Below are 22344 nucleotides of genomic sequence, written 5' to 3'. Positions count from 1 at the left end.
ACTTTGTAATTTCCATCATTTATACTTCTTTAAAAAGAAACGAATGTTGGTGTGTATAAAAGCATTTAAGTTGTAGCTAGCTATGTTTAGGGTACTTATTACTTTACTAAGATTGCTGTTAAGATATATTTAAAATGTAAAATTAAGTATGAACTAGCTGCATATGTGATTGTTTTGTATTTACTCTTAGTCACTTGAATCCAAAGCTATTGGGGCAGCATCAGTATGTTCAGCAAAGGTTAAAACTCATCTTTTGTGCCAGTTGTATACTCATATCACCTAAATTCTTTCTTTAAAAACACTTCCTACAGTCAACAGTGAAACTGTTAGAAGCTAGCAATTACTTATTTTGTCTGTGAATCTGTTCCATAATTTCATTTTCTTTTGGCAATTGCCTTATAACAAGATCCTGTTGTACTAGAGTACACACTGATTTTTGAGCCAGTGAGGCCTGTGATAGGAGAAATGACCACTTACCTGAGTGTTCTTTCTCAAATGAGAGTACTCAGAGTCAGTTCTTCATCCACAGGATATCTGCATTGAGGGAAATGTTTGTAGCCCTCAGTAGCGATATAGCTTCCCTTTGAAAAAGCAAATTGCAATTTGAAAGTTGAAGAGTCATAAACCCCCTTCTTAGGTCATTGAGTACAAAGAGAAACATTTGATCGTTATCAGTAAACAACAGAAACAGTAGGTATGTAGCATGTTTGTTAATTTAATTTAAAAGTGTTTTGGGGGGAAGAGAAATTTCTGTTCTGCAGATCACATTGTTAGATACGCTGTAAAAATACATAGGTAGCTTTGCAAGTTTAAAAAAGAATTAAATAAACCCAAACAACAAATTCACTTTTTTGTAACAGGATTTGTCACAGCTGTACTAGGCTGCTAATTTAATATGCATCATATAGACTTATTTTCTTTGCGTTCATTAGCATTTCTATTAAGAATTCATTCATTTAAGATACTGCATATGGCAAAACTTGAGCTTATTTTTCCCTGCTTTGAGACAGCACAAGAGTTTAGATTGTTTCAGTTCCTTGTGACAGTTGGACAACTCTCTTTACATTCCTTTTTATTTAGACAGTGTAACCCCCACAGTGGAGTTAAATGCACTTTGCATGAAGCTGGGAAAGAAACCTATGTACAAACCTATCGATCCTTACACGGGGATGAGATCAACTTACAGCTATACTATGAGAGGTGGCACTTATCCTCCTCCACGGTACGTATCATTTAACTTTTTTTTTGGTTTTGCAGTCTTATATCTTTGAACTTCTGCTCTCTTTGTCCAGTGCTTTCATGCTATCTTCTGAAAACTGGCTAAAAATGCAACAGCCCTTAAAGGGGTATTCAGCTTGGAACAGAGCCAGCTCATGAAGGAAAAGGTTTTGATAAGTACACCCCATTAGTATCTAGTATCTCTAATTTGTCTTGTGTAAGGTTTTCTTTTTTCTTTAGGGGGGAGGGGGAAGGGGAGGAAAAAGGGAACTGAACCAAATGATGAGGCGTTTTTGAGGGCATTCGGATATAGCCAGCTTCACGAAGTGAATAGCTAAATATTAGCTACATTTCCTTTCTGTGTAAAAGCAAAAGTGAAGAAAACAGATTGATGCTTTTTTGAAAGCTGTTTAAATTAAAGCTTCAGTTTGAAGAATTTTATATGGGCATAAGAAGTGAGAATTCAAAACTTAAGTCTATAAAAGTGCAGTAACATTGCCTTTCTCTGTTCTAATTGGTTAGATCCGTGTTCATGTTGTAAAACAGAAATGTTGATACTCTGTTTCTAAGGTCTCCCCCTAAAATCTTTTAGACTTTAAATCAAAAATTTGCTTAATACTAGTGCTTCAGTGCTAAGTTGTGGTTACTGATATCCAAGAGATTCATCTATGTGTAACTTATGTTTCTGTTTACTTTGTAAGACAAACCATTTCCTTATGTAAATCTCTCTTTGCAGGTACTTTTACCCATTTCCTGTTGGGCCCTTACTTTATCAAGTTGAGCTTTCGATTGGAGGGCAGCAGTTTCATGGGAAAGGAAGAACAAGACAAGCTGCTAAGCATGATGCAGCTGCTAAAGCACTGAAAGTTCTGCAGAATGAGCCCTTGCCTGAGAAACCAGAGGTGGGAATTAATCTTGGTATTGTAAGCATAAATTGCTAAGATAAACTGAGATATTGTTGTAGATTTTTCCATTATTGAGAGGAATATGACAGTTGTGGAGTTTAATTCGGTGTAGCAGTGTTGACCTACTTGTGTCAGTAGAAACAATTTGATTTAAAAATATAAATTTCTATGGAACTAGAGTTTTCCCAAATGAAGAAATTAATTCTTTTGCTGTCGTATTTTTCCACAGCAATGCTATAGACCTCTGTCAGATATGAGCACTGGAGGCATAGATAGGAACTAATATCTTATCAGGTACAGATCATATACAAACTTCTGAAGAAGTGTGTAAATGGGGTACTTGCATTCTAGTATGGGCAACATAGAAATTAGACATGGGTTTGCTTCCTGGGCAAAATTCCTACATGATTTCAGAAAGAGCCACAGAAGTTCTAGAAGAGCAGTTCATGGAAATAGTAAACTCATTCGCACATTTTGATATGAATATTAGAAGCAAATTTTTATCCCTCTATATATTTATGGCTGCCCAGCACTTTCTATTGCAAGACCCTGTTGGGTTTTTTCGTGCTTTTTTGTTAAGTTGCTTTAGGCAGAAGGTCTCATTGTGTGCACAGGAGTTACTCGTAGCTTCTGGGGCTGGTTGACTGCATACACCCTCTCCACGTGTGTTGGCTGACTGCTTTGGCCAAAGACTACTACAAAGAGTGTATTTAGCCTTTCCTATATGGGCTCATTATGCCTGTCTGAGTTATGAGGGCTTGATGTTAGAACTAAGAGCAAGAGATCTATTGATGTACTCCATGCTGGCATCTAGATCATGTTGAGGAGGAGGTCATGCAATACAAACCTAGAAGAAGAGTGAGTAGAACATTGCCAGAGAAGTGAGGAACGGGAAGTGGAGGTTAGACTGATAACTTACAGTCTGGGGAGCATAAGAACTTGCTGGATACGGAGTCTGGCTACGTGCAGAGAAAGGAGGGAAATGAAGAATTGGGCAAGAAGGTAACAAGGGGTCTCAGACTGGGGGAAAAAAAACCAGCTGGGAACTACCAGGAACGGCAGAGCAAGAGGACTGAGGAAATGTGTTGTGAAGCCAAGGGACATTGAGTTAAAACTTCTGAGTGTGCTTGTGGGAGAAAGCATTGCTTGGATAATTAGGCAAAACCACAGGATCTGATTGTTCAGGGAAGAGGCTGAGGAGGCACTGATGGGAGCGGTTCAGGTAACAAAGCTCTCCTGGAGGAACGCAGGTTATTGAATGGTAGAGGCAACTAAGAGTCAAGGGATTACAAATGCTATTGGGGAGAAGAGAGTGATACTGGGAATAGAAGCAGAAAGAGTGGAGATGAGTTCTGCACTGGAATCTAGAACCGGTGATAGGCAGAGTGTGGTCAGGGACAAGCTGGAGGCCATGCAGGAGAGGTCAAGCCTGAGGGAGATGTTCTCCTTCAGTGCAGGGGAACCCCAGATTCCTGAGTATTGTCGTTCTGTGTCAGTGATATATAACATCTTCTTTTTGCACTCACCCTCGTAAAAGATAACCTACTCTCATCAGCCATTTCTCCACCTCAGGTAGCAAAGTTGTGTGTACTGGACCCAAGGAGTCCGACTCTGCAGAAAATAACAGGATCACATGTAACTGACTTCTTTTCTGTTCACTTTTTCAGAAATGCTTCTGAACAAGTGACTTTCTGAATATTTGTAGAGTTGTGTTTACAGTTGAGTAACATGAGGTCTTCAGAACAAACACTGCAATTGTCTTTACGTGACCACATATCCTTTTCTATAGGATGTCTCATTCAGTGTAAGGAGTGTAAAGCAAGAGGTAAAGGAAGTAAACCTACAGAGTCTTTTTTATTTTTTTTAGGACATGATAAGGGACATACTATAGTGAATGATGCCAGAGATTGCAAGAAGGAGAATTATTTTATGAGTAAAACAGTTGCAAGCTCGGTGGGAGCTGAATGCTGTCTTGACCCTGCTATACATATGCTGGACAAGTCACTTAAACTTTCACAAGAAAAATGCATTTGTCATTTTATTTTTCTATTTATGTTTGACTTGTCTACAAAATGAACAGTAGGGAATGCAGCTATGCTTAAGGAGAGCAATCCTTTGAACACTGATACTGTTTTATAATAAGTAGTCGGATAAATGAGTCCTTAATTTGAAGTTTGGTACTTAAATACTACGTTCATTAACATTTGTGACTTTCAAATGTAGTTTTAGGAATGTCTGAGGGAATTGCTGTTTTTGTAACAGTGTTTTGCACTAGACAAGAGGAAGACGCCCAGAGAAGCTGTGGCTGCCCCATCCCTGGAGGTGTTCAAGGCCAGGCTGGACGGGGCTTTGAGCAGCCTGGTCTGGTGGGAGGTGTCCCTGCCCAGGGCAGGGGGGTTGGAACTGAATGAGCTTTAAGGTCCCTTCCAACTCCCGACCATTCTATGATTCTATAAGATAAAATAAGGAATATGTTACCACTAAGTGAGCACTGTTCATTCTTGCATTCAGTAAGGCAAGGCCCTTGAAGGATACGGCAGTGTAAGATCATAAGAGATGCTATTATAATGCGTGTATACAATGGAGGCAAATTAAGATTTCACAAGCAGACATAATACTGATAATTCCTACATGTCACTTGATGTTGCCAGTAATTTTCCTTTTAAATGTAGTTATTTTTGTGTGTCCCATTGATGTGTGTGTAAACAGAATACGCTTAACCTCGAACTCTCGTATTTCTTGGAGAGGGGGGTGATTTTGTAATTATTTTTTTTTTTCATTTTACAAATTTTTGTATTTACGGGATTTTACTCTTGTACTTTTAAATTAGAAAATATTCAGTGCTTAAGAAGGAATTGTAGAATAAAATGATTAGACTTTAAGGGTAAGAATGACCATTTCCCACACCTTCTCAGACTACAAATCTAGAAGCAAGTGGCACAAAAAAAAAATTAATAGTATTAGCTTTCAACTGGACAAGGCCCTGCCTGAACAACCCAATTTAATTTTAAAATCCGCTCTGCTTTGAGTGGGAGGCTGTAGGAGGAGACCTCCAAAGGCCCCTTCCAACCTAAATAAGTTTGATTGAAGACACACTGACAAAGTTGCGGTACTTTGCATACTTTGCATATTCAAAGACAGAGGTGATAAAGCATCAACTTAAAACATAGAAAGTTATGCTTTCTAGCAGAAATTCTAACTTTTGCCTGAAAATACTAAAACCAGAATTGCTTCTACGTATTTTGCCGTCTTACTTGGTAAATATCAGCTGTTTTTTATACCCTTAACGTGGAAGAAAATAGTCAGACTGATAGCTGTGTTGAAATCAGTGCAGTTCTAATCAGCAGCTCCACCGGTTTTCATAATTTGCTTAAAGCAGTCTTTGAGGAAGTGCATGTTGAAAGCGTTCCTAGAGAAGGGTGAATCCCTCTTAAAGGAGTATATTACTTTTGCAATTTGCTTGGGAGTTTTTTAATCTATCACTTCTGTTTCCTTTTGTGACTCTTTTTCACTTGTTAGAGGCAGATTTGAACAATTTGATGAGAGCTAAGTGGTAAATGCTTATATTCCCAGTCTCATTCTGATTGAGAGGCATAAATTCCTTGGAGAGTTCAGTCTATGCACACATGCAAACTCCTTTAAAAGCAGACTTTATAGATCATCTGCCTTGAGCTGTGCAGGGAAAGAGAAAGAGGGAGAGCGTGTGTTTATGATTAATTTTTATTTATCAAATAAACTAATCCAGAACTCAAGCAGAAGTAAAATAGCTATAGTCTGTTAATTGTTATTTTGCTATTGATTTACTCTTTTTAGATTAAGGTATTGGAGAAAAGTATCTGTGTTTTTTACCATGTGAACAGATTTGGAATATGTCAAGAATATACACTATAATATAGCAAACAATTACATGCTATTTATTTGTATTCTCTTGAAAGGATATTAAATAGGAAAAATCTAACCCAATAAAGACAAGTCACATCTCCTTCGCAAGGAAAAATGTTGTAATTTGAAAAACTAGAATATATCTGAAATTACAAGGAGGGGAAAAATATTTGTAATTCAAGTGATTGTGCTAATGTTTTGACAGTAAGGGTTGTGACAGATCGTTCGTAGAGATGCTGGTAGTAAACTTGCTGCAATACCTAGACCGTAAATAAGATCTTAGTAGTTCATTTTTCTGGGTATATGATGCTATTCCTTTTGGACTTACCAATTGCATTTGAAATAGGTTTTAGAATATGGTGATCAAGACTTTTGGCTCCTGTATTCAGTCTTGGTTTTGCCAGTTTTTACCTGCCTTGTTCCTTCTGCTGAGGTATAGTATGGTTCCTCTAGCGCAGGTGTTGAGGTGTTGCCTCCACGATGGTCATGCAGTCGATGGCCATGCAGTCTGAGGCGCAGCACAGCTACCTGGCTCCTTGTGGGAGTGGTGCCATCATGTGGTCTCAGTTTTCGCAGACCTGAAAGTTGCTCAGTGTACACCTCCACGTAGAGGTTGAAGACTGGATGTAGTAGTGGGATCAGAAGTATCAGATGTTAGCATTCTACAAGGATGTTGGGCTATGTGTGCTCTTCTGAAACGTTTGCAACTCGAACCTGAAATACAAAGTCAACCCATAAGAACAGCGTGAAATATGATGAGACAGTGAGAAGAGTGAAAACCACAGATTAATTTTACTAGTATTTTTTTTCTGGAATGGGAAGAGGCTGCTTTAAGTTGGTGGTAAAAAATTCCTTCATGTTTTTATCTAACGGACTTTGGGGATGCTTGCTACCATAAAAACTAGTTTTAACCAATGAGAGCTCTCTAGCATATTTCTGCTGCTCCAATAAAATATTTAAATCATTTTTGTTACCTGGTTGCATAACTAGTATTGTGGCATGATATAATTGGTGAAATTGTTGCTGTTCATCTTTATCATAATCTTTCCAATATCACTGTTGGACACTTAGTCTTAAAATTTCTCTGTTGCTGTTACCATGCCTCTTAGTTCATGTTGATCCCAACATCAGTGAAGACATTTTTGGAATCACAATCAAAATTTTACCTGGAGATACGTAGAAGTGCCTGTAGGTAAGCTTCACCTGGCACTGCTGTCCTCCTAGCAGGTGTAAGTTCTCAGAGATGTACACCATTTGATTTAAGGCAAGTTCCTGATAGTATGTTCTTCAGCTGAGAAGATCTGTAGACAAAGCGCTTACAAGGGAGCATGTTAAAAGACAGGACTGTGGCAGGGTCTAATTAGCCATACTTTATTCACATCGGTCCCGCTCTCAGAATCTTTATTTTTCCTGCCCTTTCTCTTATCTGATACTGTCTTAGTGCTTTTGGTACGAACGTCCAATCAGTATATGAAAACTGTATTTCATAAAGGTACTTCCATTTGGAAATCAGTTCATTTAACACTTCAGTTTGTTTTTCTATAAATAGATCTTTAAACCTATTGGCCCTTATTCCATTTGTTCTTTCCTGTAATGAGCAGATGAAAATATGAAGGTTTGCTAGCTTTTACACGTACACCTTAAATGACCTTCTTAAATTTCAGTTCTGTAATATATGTGCTGCATTTCTACACATTCACGTAAAATGGCAGGAAAGGTTAGACTACTTAAAATTTTGAGAGTTCAGTAAACTGGTTGGATGGATAAAATTAAATTTAATAGGATCTTTATTTTAAATAGAGTATGCTTCTTTTAGGTTAACGGAAAAGAACCAGATGATGAAAATCTCAATAAATCTGAAATAAGCCAAGTTTTTGAGATTGCACTTAAAAGGAACTTGCCTGTGAATTTTGAGGTATGTTTATTTTACAAGCTCTAGATTTGTTTTTCGTAGAATATTAAGGTTACACATTAAGTTGAGTTTCTTCTAGATAACCCAAACAACTGACTTTTAACATGTCTTGTTAGTTGTGAATACACTTTTACCTTTGACAGTCACCCTGATTGTCTCGGAAGTTTATATGGTAAAGTGAAGAAAAAAGAAAAATCCACCTGTTCACGAATTCATGCACTAAAATCATCACATGAGTGAACAGCTACGCTGTAGTTGTCTGTGCAATCTTTTTTCAAGCTTTTTGAAAAATCAGTATTACAGTGAAGAAACAAAACACAACCCCACATTAATGGTTAGAACATTGAAGTGCAGAGTTGAGGCAAAAGAGCATAGCTCACTCTGAAAGACATTTATGGAAGTATTTGCGTAATTACGCACTGATGTGGACTACCCGCAAGTTGCAGAATCTCACAAATAGGTTTCTTTTCTTGCCATGAGGTGACCTCATGTGCATCTTACTTTCCTTTCCCTTTGGCCTGGCTGCTTGCTGCCTCTTTGCCCCTCCTTGATCATTTTAGTTATCTTAAATCCATAGCCTCCACAGGAGCATCTCTGTTTCACTAAAATATTAATTTATCGTGCTGCTTTCCTGAGCTGGCAGAGCAACATTTAAGTCAACTATCTGAATTATAATAGTAAGAAAATGCAATTGTGTGTAACTAAATTGCTTCTAAAACCATTCTATGAAATTTTACAGGAAGCTTTCAATTATTGCAAATTAGCCTGAGCGTCACTGGTAAAAACATATCGTCACACAAAGCCAGTTGTGGGTGGAAGTGCTTAATTCATTCTTACTTTTCGACTTTATGTATATTATGAAGTATGATGTATTATGAATGGAGTTAAAAGACTAAATCTGCAGTGGACAGCTGTCTCTTAGATGTCTGTAGAATTCTTGATTTCTGAACTAAAATTCTGGATCCTAAAGAATTGCTTTTTCTGTAATGTTCTAGTACCATAACATGATGCATTTAATGAGGTGATAACTGTGTGGAAATACACACTGATGAAATAAAAACAGTCATATTTTAATATTGGAAGAGTAAATCAGTAAATTGAATAAGATGTGTTAATGACTTACATGTAAATACTGTTTACTGCTTGCTGCATCTAATCTTTTTAAAGTATATGTTTATTTGGGTGGGATTATATTATTAGAGTGAGTATGATTTACATCTCTACTTTCTGGATTGTATAAGAATCTAAAATCTCTTTATCCGTAGTTCTTGAGAGATGTTTGCTATAAACAATGTGCCCTACCATTTTTAATAAGTGTTTATCACGCTTTCACTCAGTTTTTCCCTCTGAAACAGGTGACCAAGGAAAGTGGTCCTCCCCATATGAAGAGCTTTGTAACCAAGGTGTCAGTTGGAGAATTCATGGGTGAAGGTGAAGGAAAGAGCAAGAAGATCTCCAAGAAAAACGCTGCAATAGCAGTCCTAGAAGAACTGAAAAAATTGCCACCCCTTCCTACGGTTGAGAAAATGAAGCCACGAATCAAAAAGAAAACAAAATCAATAGTGAAGGTAAGAGACAAACAGATTGGAAATCTGACTGTTATAAATAATCATCAGATCAGAAACCTGAGTTAATTATAAACACTTTTCAACTACTCAACCTTTATCATCGGTCTGATACTACCAATCAAATGATATTTTGCTCCCACTCTAAATGGGCTTCTGGCACCACTTTTACAACAGTTATCAGTAAATTCGGGGCGAAAGAGAAACCTTATAGAAGAATGAGTGGCACATAAAAATCAAGCTCTGACTTTCAGGCTTTGGGTTTTGCATGCTGTTGCTTGTGCAGCTTCTCCTGCGAGCCTGTCCCTCCTAATATAGCAGGATTAGAACTTGTAAAACTATTACCAGTGGTAGGTTACCTGTGGTCAACTGTGACAGCGGAGTCGAATAAACCAAGTGTTTCTCTGGCTGTGACAGTGTTTCATTAAGCAACTTTTGTTTCAGTATTTTTAAATTCCTGGATTTTTAAATGCATGAATTCACTGACATGATGCATTTTGTCTGTTAAACCAAATATTCTTAAATTTTGCCTTATTTCCTAAACATTGTTCTACCTAGCTGCAGACGAGTCCAGAATATGGTCAAGGAATGAATCCCATCAGCAGACTTGCCCAGATACAGCAGGCCAAGAAAGAAAAGGAACCAGAGTACATGCTCATCACAGAACGTGGCCTTCCAAGGCGCAGGGAGTTTGTTATGCAGGTTTGTATGTTAATTTGAGAAATCCAGTTGCATGGTTTTAATGTCTGTCTTTTTTTGTTGTTGTTGTTGGCTTATGGTAATCAAGTTGTCATGATGATATACAAAGTTAACAGGATTACGTCCAAATGTCCGTGAAATTTATTAAGAAAACATCTAGTGGGCTACATTCATGGAAGATAAAGGTTCAAGAGAAGTGATCTGAATCATGTTTAAAAAAAATTGCATAGGGCACCAGCAGTCTATGTTGTTATTGCCTAATGTTTTAATTAACAGGAATATTAATATTCTGCTAAGAGGTACTGAGCTGCTTACATTTTGTAATGTAGGATTTATTAACAGGAACCCGGGCATCCTTCACTTCCTCCTTCCCCTGAGTTTTTGTGTGCTGCTTTAGAGTGCAGCACTTTCTGCACTCTGCATTGCAAATCCCAATAGCACAGTAGTATTTTTGAGTGCTACTAGCCTCTGATACTTAAGCGCGTTCTCCAGACCTCTCTCCTCTTCTGGCCAAGACAGGAAAGTGAGTTGCTTTCTTTCCATTACATTAGTAAATCTGCTAAACCCGTAGTTTCAGCTTGGAAAATTTTTATCTGCTGTGATACCAGTTTTGAGCATTTAGGCTGTTGCCAAGGTGAGATGATGAAATGTAGTTGTTTTTGTGACTTCTGTTTGGGTTTTTTGTGCTTGGAGGCCAATGATCATTGATAATAAACAACTTGCGTAGAATAATGATCACTTGAACTGTTTTGTGACTCATGGCGTGCTTGAGACACAGATCACTAGCAAGTGTATTCTCATACTTCTGTTTAAGAATTGATTTGGTTTTTTGTCCTCTCTTGTCCAGGTGAAAGTTGGTGTACACACAGCCGAAGGAATGGGCACGAACAAAAAAGTTGCTAAACGCAATGCAGCTGAAAATATGTTGGAAATTTTAGGTTTCAAAGTCCCTCAACCTCAACCTCCAAAGCCAGCATTAAAGACAGAAGAGAAGGTAAGAGTTTTTAACAATCAGTCGCGGTTTAATACTACAGCAAAAGTTGAATTGAAACAGTAGCAGCTTTTCAAGGCAGTAAGTCTGTAGTAAATTCATGCTTTCTGCACTAGCCAGGAAGCAGTTGTATTGAGGTGACTGTTCTCTAAAAAATAGTTAATTTTGGAAACATTAAGGATTCAATTTTGCAAATAAATCAAAGTCTCATCAGAAGGCTAAATGAATGTATTTCTTCTTTATAGAATGGCTCAGAACCTGTGATAATTGATGTATTGGTCTTAGAAACTTGCAGACATGTAGTTTATAGGACTTTGTGGTAGCAATAGTGTTCTGTCACCTTATCACCAACTGCAGTGGAAAGTTTGTTATGGGTCTCTTTCTTTGGTGGGTCCTTAGCAGGGAAAGAGCATTGTGTTCTCCTCTTCATTCAGCAGATGTTACCAGAGAGTTAAAATAGCAAGTGTGGGTTTAGTTTTCTCCTATTCGTGTGCATGCTCATTTGTGTCCGGTGTGTTGTCCTCAGCAATACCCATAACTAATGTTAGTTTAACTGGCTTTATTATGGTATCTAGTTCTCAAAATCTGTGTTCTTAGTACCACTTCACTGGTCTGTAGATAGTTTTAGTCATTCAGTAAGAATCACTGAACTTGTGTCTTCTTGGTAGCTATGTAATAATTGAGGTTTTTGAATAATAAATTTTTCAGTAAAATTTTGACTAGTTGACCTTGAAGACTTGGGGACAAAAGAATTTTAAAGGAATATGCTGTGTTTGGCTTTTTTCCTTTTATTTTTAAGACACCAGTAAAGAAACCAGCCGATGGAAGAAAAGTAACCTTCTTTGAGCCAGGCTCTGAAGAGACTTCAACTAGTAAGTAACCTTACTGAGAGAAGCGTGGCCCTGTTAGTGTGTGTTTGTGTCTAAGATGTGTTTCTCAGTCCCTTCAATAGTGTCGTTTAACAGTCCGTAATGAGTAGAGGTGTGTAACTGCTGGCTTGCAAATTCCGTCTACCCCTTGGGAAGGTTTTGTTCAAATCCCAAAGAGCTTATTCCTCCCAAGTCATACAGTATTCAGCTTGCTTGGCCACTGACTCGGGGCCGAGCTAAAAGCGCGTGTGTGCTAATGGGTCAGTTGAGCAGTTAGTGGAGGTGCAGCTGCTGCTACCTGCAGCCTTTGGGCTTGTCTTAACCTCGATCTGAGGGATCTTGGGACAGGTTTCAACCTGTGTCTAGGGCTTTCTAGGACAAGAAAGGACTGAGCTTGGTTCTGATCCAGGGACCAGGCTCCTTCAACAAACAGCAGGAGTGAAGTGGGTGCAATTTCCATGGGGAAAAAGGTTAAGGGGAGGAGGAGAGATCAGCCTCTCTGGCTCAGCAGAACGTTTCTCGGTTATCGGGCCCAAAGGGGGATGGGAGCAGATTTCCTGGGAAAAGGTTTGGGGTTTCTGGCACCTAGGAACAGCCTTCTAGATTTGGAAGAATGGTTGCAGGTTGAAAGACTGCCCCAGAAATGTCACTCTAAGCCTGAGGTGGAGTAGCAATGGGAGGGTGGTGCTGAATTTGTTGAGGCAGAGTTAGCTGTGGTAAGTTTGGCCGTATCAACCTACAGATGTTGAGGGAATAACTGCAGTATGTTGAAGACTGTTACTGGGATGAAGACGAGAAAGGATGTCAGTACTAACTGAAATTGGTCTTCCTAAAGCAGAATTGGAGAAGGAAGGAATGGCCTTGTAGTACAGAACAACCTCTTCGTCTGTGCTTGGTCTCTAATGACTGAGAGCAAGGAACTGTGCCTGCATTTATTTCAGACAGATGATGGTTATAGTGGTCACCCACAGATGACTGGCTGGAACAAAAAAAACCCAAACCTGGCCACCAAGTACACAGCTGTTGGCTTTCTCTAATGTCAACTGTTGGGAGGAGTCGTTATGGAAAGTTTGTCTGTCGCAACATATCTGTTCTGGATAGTATGTTTCAGGTGCTTTTTAAGTATAATTTTGTTGCTTAAATCATGAATAGTTGGAATTGACTTGGATTTTAGTAACGTTGCACTGCATCCATAAGATCCTAGGTAAACTTCCTGATTTCTTATTCGAACTTTGCCATCCTTGCATTCTTCCATCTACAGATTTTGGCTTTCATCCTTAGATTTGAAATAGCTCAGTCCTGCTGAACGCTGTTCTCACTCCTCAGTTTATTTCAGTGGCACTCTCTTCTCTGCCTTTCTTGAGCACACCTCTGTAATTTTCCTCCATAGTTCTGTGTACGTGAGTTCCTGGTAAAAAGCTGTTCTTATCCCTCTTAAATCTAACTTATGCCATAGTGGCAATAATTGCTGTCAGCTTGACCATGGTTGGATATTTGCTGGAAATAGTCATTATTTCTTCTTCATACTGTGCTAACATTACATTTAACCTTACCTACCTGTTTACACTTTCACAATATACAGTTTAAACTTTGTGGACTATCTGTCACTGTCTTTACAATATTTAACAGTGGCTCGGGCCATTCTATGGTTTCATTATTTGCTCCTACAGTTTAAATGATCAAATAAAAAATTCTGAAACCAAAAGATATATCTGAAATGTGGTTGCAATTGTCTGAGGCATCTGTAAGTTTGACTGACCCGGAGAAACTGCTCCCAGAGGTAAAGGTGCTTCTTTTGGCAGAAGCAGGTGTTTCACTGAATTGTTTATTCAGTAAGGAAACTCTGTCTTGGTGATGATGAATCTCTGACCCACCAAAGGTGAATCAAGCCTTTCAAAGTAATTTGAAACTTTTTTTTTTTTTTCCAGAAGTGGCTTTTGATGCCTATATATGCCTTCATGTGCCTGCAGAAGGCATCATAGGAATAGCTAGCATCTGTTTAGTATGTACCTCTCTCTTCTCAGGTAATAAAGAAGATGAATTTAGGATGCCTTATCTCAGCCATCAGCAGCTTCCTGCTGGAATTCTTCCCATGGTCCCTGAGGTTGCACAGGCTGTAGGAGCCAACCAAGGACACCACACCAAAGAGTTCAGTAGGGCAGCCCCAAATCCTGCCAAGGCTACCGTAACAGCAATGATTGCTAGAGAGCTTTTGTATGGTGGTACTTCTCCTACTGCTGAGACCATATTAAAGAATAACAACTCATCAGGCTACGTACCCCACGGACCACTTACTAGGCCCTCTGAGCAGCTGGACTATCTTTCCAACGTTCAAGGAATCCAGGTAAACTTTCAGCTTTGCAAGATTTCTTCCTAAGCTATCCAAACCGGTCCAACCTGTTGCTTGTTCTGAAGCTTTTTAGTTCTGCTGGTGACTGATGTATTCGGAGGCTGCTTGTTAAGCTGAAATTCATGTAAATGTTTTACTTTACCTATGAAGTGTACTGAATTTTACAGCTTTTTTTTTATTTAGTTTTCAAATGTACATTTCTGTACTGCAGCCTCAGCTTTAATTCAGTGCTACTCTGAATTCTTGGAAGAATAATATTGAAATTAACATTTTCTGAAAATTGCCAGATGTATGAACATAATATGAACTTGAAGTTGGCTGATCTGAAATATTTTTTTTTAATAATCATTCATACATTAACATTTGCTGTAAGCTGTACATTTTCTTGTGTTTGGTCCCTTTAATCGGAATTGCATATAAGTTCCTATATAAATATGTTAAAGGAGCTCAGTGGATTAAAAAGTATAATAGGGAAAAATTTAAATGCAGATAGCTCTAATCAGAGTAAAGGTCCTGGCAACAACCATTATTACGTAGCCACTTTTATTCAGAAGGCTTGCAGAGCTCTCATGATTACTAAAGAACATTGCAAGTGAAGTCAAACTTCAAAGTAAATGGTTCTGCTGGCTGACAATGATTAAAGTTCAGCTTCATAGATGGGCAAGTAATCTATAGCAGTTGTGATCTATTTCCTGTACTTGGTTAACTGAAAATAAATAAATCCTTCTCTTTTCTTCAGGTTGAATATAAAGACTTTCCAAAAAATAACAAGAATGAGTTTGTATCTCTTATAAACTGTTCCTCTCAGCCACCACTGATCAGTCATGGAATTGGAAAGGATGTAGAATCTTGCCACGATATGGTATGATGACTGTTGCTGAAATGCTTTCTCTTTGGCCTTCAGTGAGCTAAGGGATGCAGCAGACAGACCAAGGTTTCACGTTACTACTGGATAGCAGGGAATGAAATGCTGTACAATTCCCTGGCTAATTTTTGTCTAATATTTCACAGGTTGCTGAAATAATTGATTAATAATGTCAGAATCTAATCTAAATAACCTTCAAAGTGGTTAATATATGCTCACAATTTTGGTCTGCAAAAGCACTTTATCTTGATGTTATTTGCATGAGTGTATATTAAAGAAAATGTATGAAAAGGAACTTTTAAAACATAAGAGCATATCGGCTTATTTTCTGTACCAGAATGGGCTGCTGTTTCATTGGGAACCATCATACTTGGGTTCACGTTACCAGACTTTCTGCGGGAACAGAATCCAAAATGGAAGAAAGGCAATTCACCATTAGATAGCTGGAGACACTCTCAATCTGTTAAGCTCCCTTTATAAAAAACAATCTTTTATTCACAGGAGCTGAAATATTTCTTTGTGAAAGAATGAGTCTTATAGACTGTCAACTGTAAGGGACTTTGTCTATAAAAGGCATTAGATACTGCTAACAGTATCTACAGAGTCTACTATAATTTGAAAAGAGTTTAGTTCTCTTGGTAACCAATGGCGACCTGAGTACTGACTGCCGGCTAAAGTAATAGTTTGCAATATGTCAATGCACTTAGGAAAACCTGATTTTTTTTATACTAAAAAATTTTGCAGTAATTTTCTAATGGCTATAATTTCATACAGATTCCTTTTATCTTTGTCACTTGATATTGGCATTTTCATAGCTATCTCTACATCTTGTTGCAAAGAGCTCCTGTAAGACTAAGTACACAAGTCAGGGCAGGAGGTAGAAGGGAAAAGCACAGACAGAGCTTAAGCGTTGCGACTGGGCCAACGTGAGAACAGTTTCAGCTTTCAGGAATGCATGTGCCATAACTAATCAGGGATATTCTGAAAAGGTGCACCTGAAATTAATCTGAATAAAGTTGAAAAAAATTTTCAGTTCTCAAAGAAGGTGACTGACTTTTGCATTAGCCCTGTCGCGTTGACTCTTCTTTTAAACAGTCACATGTGCCCTATCTGTGTTGTATTTTTGATTCTTGTGTAAGTGGCTTTCTTTTTCTGCAAAGGACTTTTTGGTTCTGTGTATTTTAATGTTCTTTGTCTTAAGCTCTGTACAGTTTGAGACATTACTGATTTCGTGTCTTTTTCCTTGATATTAATAGTACTCCTGATTTAAATTTCCCCCATTGCTAAAACAATTGCAATGGGCATCCCCTAGCCGCAGCACCATTCTGTTGTTTAACGTAGCAAGATGAAATTCTACACCATTGCATTTTTTCCATCATAATTATATATCTTAAAAAACATGTTACCAAAATTAGAACATTTACTTTGTTTCAAGTCAGCCCTGGTCCTGCTTTCACGAAATGAATGAAGTGGGCTTAGGTTGAATTGCTGAATGCTCTCTCTTTTTTTCAGGCTGCACTGAATATTTTAAAGTTGCTGTCTGAGTTGGACCAACAAACCACAGAGATGCCACGAACAGGAAATGGACCAATGTCTGTGTGAGTGTGACCCATTGACTTTCCCTTGAATTAACGGAAACTTCTAACCCTAGGATGTTCTCTAAACAAATAAAATGTGAGGGTTTTTTCTTTGCCAGAAAAGTTAAAATGCCAAGGGCTGTTGTCTTCTTCAGAAGGATGAGAGGGTAGGTTTTATGATCAAGCTTGTAATTTTCATGTGTCAAATGCAAATTACTAAGCAGGAGCAAGTGGATAAAATGTAATGACTGTGATACAGCGCGATTCTGACTGTGATCCCTCTGCTTATATTATTTATTTACATATATTTGTAAATAGTGTGACTTTTCAGTATGTTTAAGCGTTGCAGCTGCTCCTCTCTTTCGAGAAATTTTCTGTTTGTAAAATGTAAGCAATGTATAGGTTTCACAGCTTGAAACATGGAGGGCTTGCCAATAACTCCCTTTGAGTTTGGGGGGAGTTTGGCCTCTCATTTAGATAATAAGTTCTCAAAGTGCTGGAATTAACAAAGTGACAATTGATTTAAAAGGGAGGCCAATTATATGGAAACAAATCATTGTATGCACCTCAAATTCTTTGTATCCAATTTAGAAGTTTCTTGTTCATGGAAATAGTGTTTTATCTCCTAAGTAACAGGTGTGTTCTCATTTGTAGATGTGTGAAACAAGAAATGGAAAGTGACCCTCTTCTCAAACCGGCTAACTCAAACACTTTGGGACAAACACTGGACAGCACTGCCTAAAAAAGGCTTTTGACTGGACCCAAACCTGAAAGCACCAGAGAAAATCAAATGCTTCCTATTAATGTAACCTAACTGTTTTAGAGTGCTACAGTCTTTACAACCTACTGTAGTGTCTAAATCATAACCGTTGCTTTTTCTTCAAACAGTGATAAATTTTTAGTTTCATTATGTTGTTTTGATTGAAATGACACTATAAATTTTTCATTTAAAAGTTTCTTAATTGTATCTAGAACAATAGCACAGTTTAGAAACTTTGTCTTCTGAGACTGACATGTTATCTGTGAACTAACTTGGGAAGATCATATCCATGTATGTGGTTATTTTGTTTTTATTGAAATAGCAACGTTTCACTGGAAACAAATTGTGTGCCCACCGTTTTTAAAAGTCCAATATTTTCACAAACCTTAGCTTAATTATCCAACGGTTGAATGAATTAAAACTCTTTAGGAATTTTAAACTTTGTTTGATCACTTTTGGTTAATTTCTAGTTTTCTTTGAGTGGGGGGTAGGGGAACTCGAATGCAACGTGACTTTAAATGATCTCTGATCGATGTTTTAAGGATTGTGTGTATAGATGGCACACAGCTCACTACATTACAGGATATGATCTCAATGTAGTGCATATAAAACTGCAGATTGATTTTCCTTGAGTGCTTTATACTGTTTAATTACATCTCCATGTAGGGCTGAAAAAAATTACCTATGTTTATATATAAACTGTGTTGCTTTTGATGTTGTGTTATTGCGCACTGAACCGTGCGCAATAAAGTTTTTTGCATATGGTCCAGGTAAAGCACGATAGCCTTGCAAGTTAAGTACTGCTTCAGTTCATTGTTTACGCTGGAATTTTTTCTCCCCATGGAATGTAAGTAAAACGTAGTGTTTGTCACCAATAAATGGTAATACTAAATTTTTTTGGTTAATTTATTCTTGTATGCCACTACAGGGGCTGCTTTTTTTATAGGATTTGTAATGCTTGTGATATAGTACGGGCAGTATTGTAAAGCTATGGAGTAACTGTACAATGGTTATCAATTACATATAAATAACTACTATTTAGTAATGTTGAGGATGTGAAAACCTGGCAAGGTCAAGGAAATTCAAAAGTAACGTGGGTACATTTTGTTATTTGTGCCACAGTGTGTTAGTGCAACTGTATTAATGGGAGCTTAAACTAAAGTTAAGATTATGACAAGAAACCTGGCACAACAGGTTGGTATGATTTCAAAGTTTAAGTCTCTACTTTTAAGTTTCCTTGTTTGCTTGTAATTTGAGTCATAACCTTGCCTTGCACTTAGTAATTTTGCGGGGGTGGTACTTTCAAAGCAAAACTTTCCCTCTAGCAACAAAATCTGGCACGGTAGACTGACACATGAAAGTGTATCGTTTGGATGTGAACTACGTTCAGTGTGTACTTTACTGGTGATCTGTAGCAGCACTTCCTAAACACATGTTTGCAGCGCGTGTAGTAACTCTCATCACAGAAAGCAGTTACTGCATTTGCTGTGTCTCAAAGCTAAATGTCTCGGCCATTTTATTTGCATTATCAAAAGCAATCAGGCCACATTAACTGCATACCAAACTTTATTGAATCAAGTTGGTTTTGAGCATTATAAGCGGAAAAAAAAAAACATTGTAAAGTTTTTTGGGTTTTCTTTTTTTTTTTTTACATTTGTAGAACTAAAATGCTGTACATTTAAAAATTAAAAGAAACTTGCTAGGCTGAGGCTTTGTATTGCAAATTCTTACAACTTAGAAACTGCTTACCAAACAATTTATAGTGCAAAAAAAAAAATACCACATTGATAGCAATGTAAATGGTCTGCCTACCTTTATCCGCTGTTACTTAGGAGTTCTCTCTTTGGATGGGACTGGAGCCTTTTCTTCTGTTTTGCAGCGTTCATTTGTTGATAATGCTGTGTTTTGTATGAACCTGAATGAAGGTACTTTGCCATAGATACCTCTGTTCCAATAGTCTTAAATGCATCTGTCATCTTAGAGGTGCAATGTAAGAGAAGGTTCTTCTGTCAAAGAGCTTGTAATCACAGCCCCATGATGGAAGACTTCAGGTCACTATGCGGATTCTGGGTAAGCCAAAGGGAGTTCTAGATAAAAGTCTGGGTTTTTTTCTAGAGCACTACAATCACTTGCTTTTTCTGTTGTCTGCTCTGTGCTTGATACAGCAAAGCTAGGAAGAATGATTACATATTACATGTAATCACCTGAAGGCTTTATATGACACTTTGATTCAACAGATAATAAAATGTTCTATGAAGAACAGAAATATAAGAAAACTGAGGAGAAGGTGAAATTCTCTGGCTGCAGTAGACTAGCAAGCTGGTACTGGTATAAAGCATACATTTCTGAGTACTAGCAAAGTGCTGTCTGCAAGACACCTCACCTTCTTGGATTCTTTCTTTGAACTTTTTACTTTTGTTTTTGATCTTAAGAAACCTTTTGACTGCAAGTGAATGAGCTGGAGCTTCCAAATATGAGTGTCAGTGTACATTAACTCAGGCTTTGTGCCGTTCAGTAATGATCCCATTATAGAAAATGTAAGTATAGGGTCTGTTCCAAAATTACTTTCTTGTATTCAGATCTCAATTGGTTAGGGTTGTTCTCCCACAAGCGGATTTTACCAAGCATTTTTCTCCCCATTATCTTATTTGACTCTGCTTAAATTGCCACATTTTAGTAAATTAATGCATTTTTTTCTGTTTCTCCATAAGTATTTGGCAATATGGCACCACTAATCTGAGTGTTCCAGAATCTGCCGTACATTTAACAAATTGTGACATTTTGCACTCAAAATATTTAGTTTAGTTCAGCTGCAGACAACTTCCCTTTAATCGCTTTCAAATGGGAGTAAGAAAAACAAAGTATTTAATGCGATCTATCAGGCTTGTAACTATTGTGCTAACAGCTGCAACACCGATCTTGTTTCTTTTCAGAACTTACCATGTTATTATTCCAGCCCCTTAAATCATATGGCCAGTGTTCTGCAAGTAGGGATGCCCTCAAGCCACAGCTTCAAAGTGGAGAGGAAGGAGGTCTGATCCTAAGGGATCTGCTTTAGTGTAACTCGTAATGGAGGGTGATTCCCGAGGAGGCTGGTCTGGTCACTGGGGGACAGGAGATGTGATGTGGCAAAACGAGTCACTGAATTCCAGTGCATTTCAGTCTTGTTCATTTGGACCTTTTTTAACGCCTGCCCATCCTGCTTCCAAATGCGGAGCATACGGGCTCAAAGGAAGTATCTGAGGAGTTTGGAAACCAGATTCTGGAAATATTTATGTTCATTTTCCAGTAGTTCAGCTTGTAAATAAGATCAGCAGAGACCAGACAGTGTAGGCAATACATTTTTCTTCACCAAAGAAAATGTCCTGTCTGCCTGTCCTTCCTCCCATGTCTAGAGTCTGCCAGTCTCCAGTCTTCATGTTGTTTTTTTCTGCTGTTGGAAAGAAAGCACTCATTACTGTTCTCTGAAATTTCAAAGCCTTAATTAAGCCAACTTCTAAATTCTAGCAGCTTTTGCATTGCTTTTCTTCAAGCTTTTTCTTATTCTTACAAGTATGCAGCTGCACTTAATAGAAGCTCTTGTCAAAATAACAACACTGGAGAGGTGCAGTCAAATGTCTCTTGTTTCAATGCCCTGTGGAAGAACCTGAAGAGTGGCTTTGTGATGTGCTGCATATCAAACCTGACAAATGAAGCCTGTTCCGGTGCTGTGTTCTCAAGCTTAAAGTCTGCTGCTCGAGTCTCCTATTTTGAGTAACAAGTTGCACTCTGAAGTTGGTGTACAAGAAGGAAGGTAGTCCATGATCATCCAGGGCTTTTTGCTTTCTTGGATGGGTCAGTTTGCTATGCTCAAGACAAAAAAGTGCATCACGTAAAAGTTAAAGGGGAATAATGACATTAGTCAGGGAACTTTTTTAAGGCAGAATATTTTGTCTGTTAGTAGGAAGTCCTGACTCCCCGAAGGAAGAAACATGACTTTTCATGATCCATCATTCTTGGTTTCAGGATGGAGATCTTAAAGAAAAGAAGGATTTGTGCAAAATTTATTTTTGGGAATGCTGACCTGTAGGATACCTAAAATGTGCCTACAGAATGAGAAGCAGCCTGGATTCACTGCAATACCTGTTTCTTCCACAATATTAAAATACATTCCCATAACTTCGTTATTGTTTTGGTTTAGGATATAGACAGCTGTTATTTCCTTAGGAACAATCCTATCTGAAAGGACTCAGGTGGGGAATCTGGAGTCTGCAAGCCAGTTATTCTTGTTCTCAATTCTCTGGCCAAATTTTAGTACCATATATCAGAGTTAAATGTAGCTATACTTGGAGTTCCACTGAAATTATTATGTTACCTAAGGATCAAACCAAAATTCTGTTCTAACCCACTGATCAAAGTTAAAAATAGTTTTATTCTGTCCAAATGTATATGGTGGAGTTTCCAAAAGTGCCTAACTGCAGGAAGGGATAGGATGTCTGTATACCACTTCACTAATCTTGTTCTGTGAAGCAACCATATAATTGTTTGCTGCTTTTATTTTGAAAATCTGCAGACAGAAACCAAGAAAACGTGTGAATCAATGTAATATCTTCCTTAAGGGCTTCTATAGTTAAGTGAGTTTACTTTGACTACTCCTCTGTTTAAACTCGGACAAAGAAATGCCGCTCCAGAGGTGGTTACAAATCTGAAAATACTCAAGTTCATCTCTGTGGCTGTGACACACTGTATTGCCTCCCTTTACCTGCTGATTG

General features: G+C 38.0%; 1 protein-coding gene across 5 annotated transcripts in view; it reads left to right on the top strand.

Annotated features, from left to right (window-relative positions):
• The window catches only part of STAU1 (staufen double-stranded RNA binding protein 1), a 33544-nt gene extending 14243 nt beyond the window's left edge, over positions 1 to 19301 (top strand). Inside the window, exons 5-15 of one of the 5 annotated variants that reach the window (XM_074604656.1) lie at positions 1081 to 1222; positions 1955 to 2120; positions 7822 to 7920; positions 9273 to 9485; positions 10041 to 10184; positions 11029 to 11175; positions 11972 to 12044; positions 14066 to 14385; positions 15131 to 15253; positions 16769 to 16854; positions 17502 to 19301. In XM_074604656.1, coding sequence (XP_074460757.1) covers positions 1081 to 1222; positions 1955 to 2120; positions 7822 to 7920; positions 9273 to 9485; positions 10041 to 10184; positions 11029 to 11175; positions 11972 to 12044; positions 14066 to 14385; positions 15131 to 15253; positions 16769 to 16854; positions 17502 to 17514 — 1526 coding nt within the window. In that variant the 3' untranslated portion in view covers positions 17515 to 19301. Of the gene's footprint in view, positions 1 to 1080; positions 1223 to 1954; positions 2121 to 7821; positions 7921 to 9254; positions 9486 to 10040; positions 10185 to 11028; positions 11176 to 11971; positions 12045 to 14065; positions 14386 to 15130; positions 15254 to 16768; positions 16855 to 17487 lie in introns of all 5 variants that reach the window. The other 4 variants (XM_074604653.1, XM_074604652.1, XM_074604655.1 and 1 more) reach the window with 4 other exon arrangements.
• Positions 19302 to 22344: the final 3043 nt, after the last annotated feature.

This window comes from Larus michahellis, chromosome 12 (genome assembly GCF_964199755.1).
Source record: "Larus michahellis chromosome 12, bLarMic1.1, whole genome shotgun sequence".
In the NCBI taxonomy this organism is placed as follows: Eukaryota; Metazoa; Chordata; class Aves; order Charadriiformes; family Laridae; genus Larus; species Larus michahellis.
The sequence above is the reverse complement of the archived record's forward strand: the minus strand, read 5'-3'. Positions and strand labels throughout refer to the sequence as shown.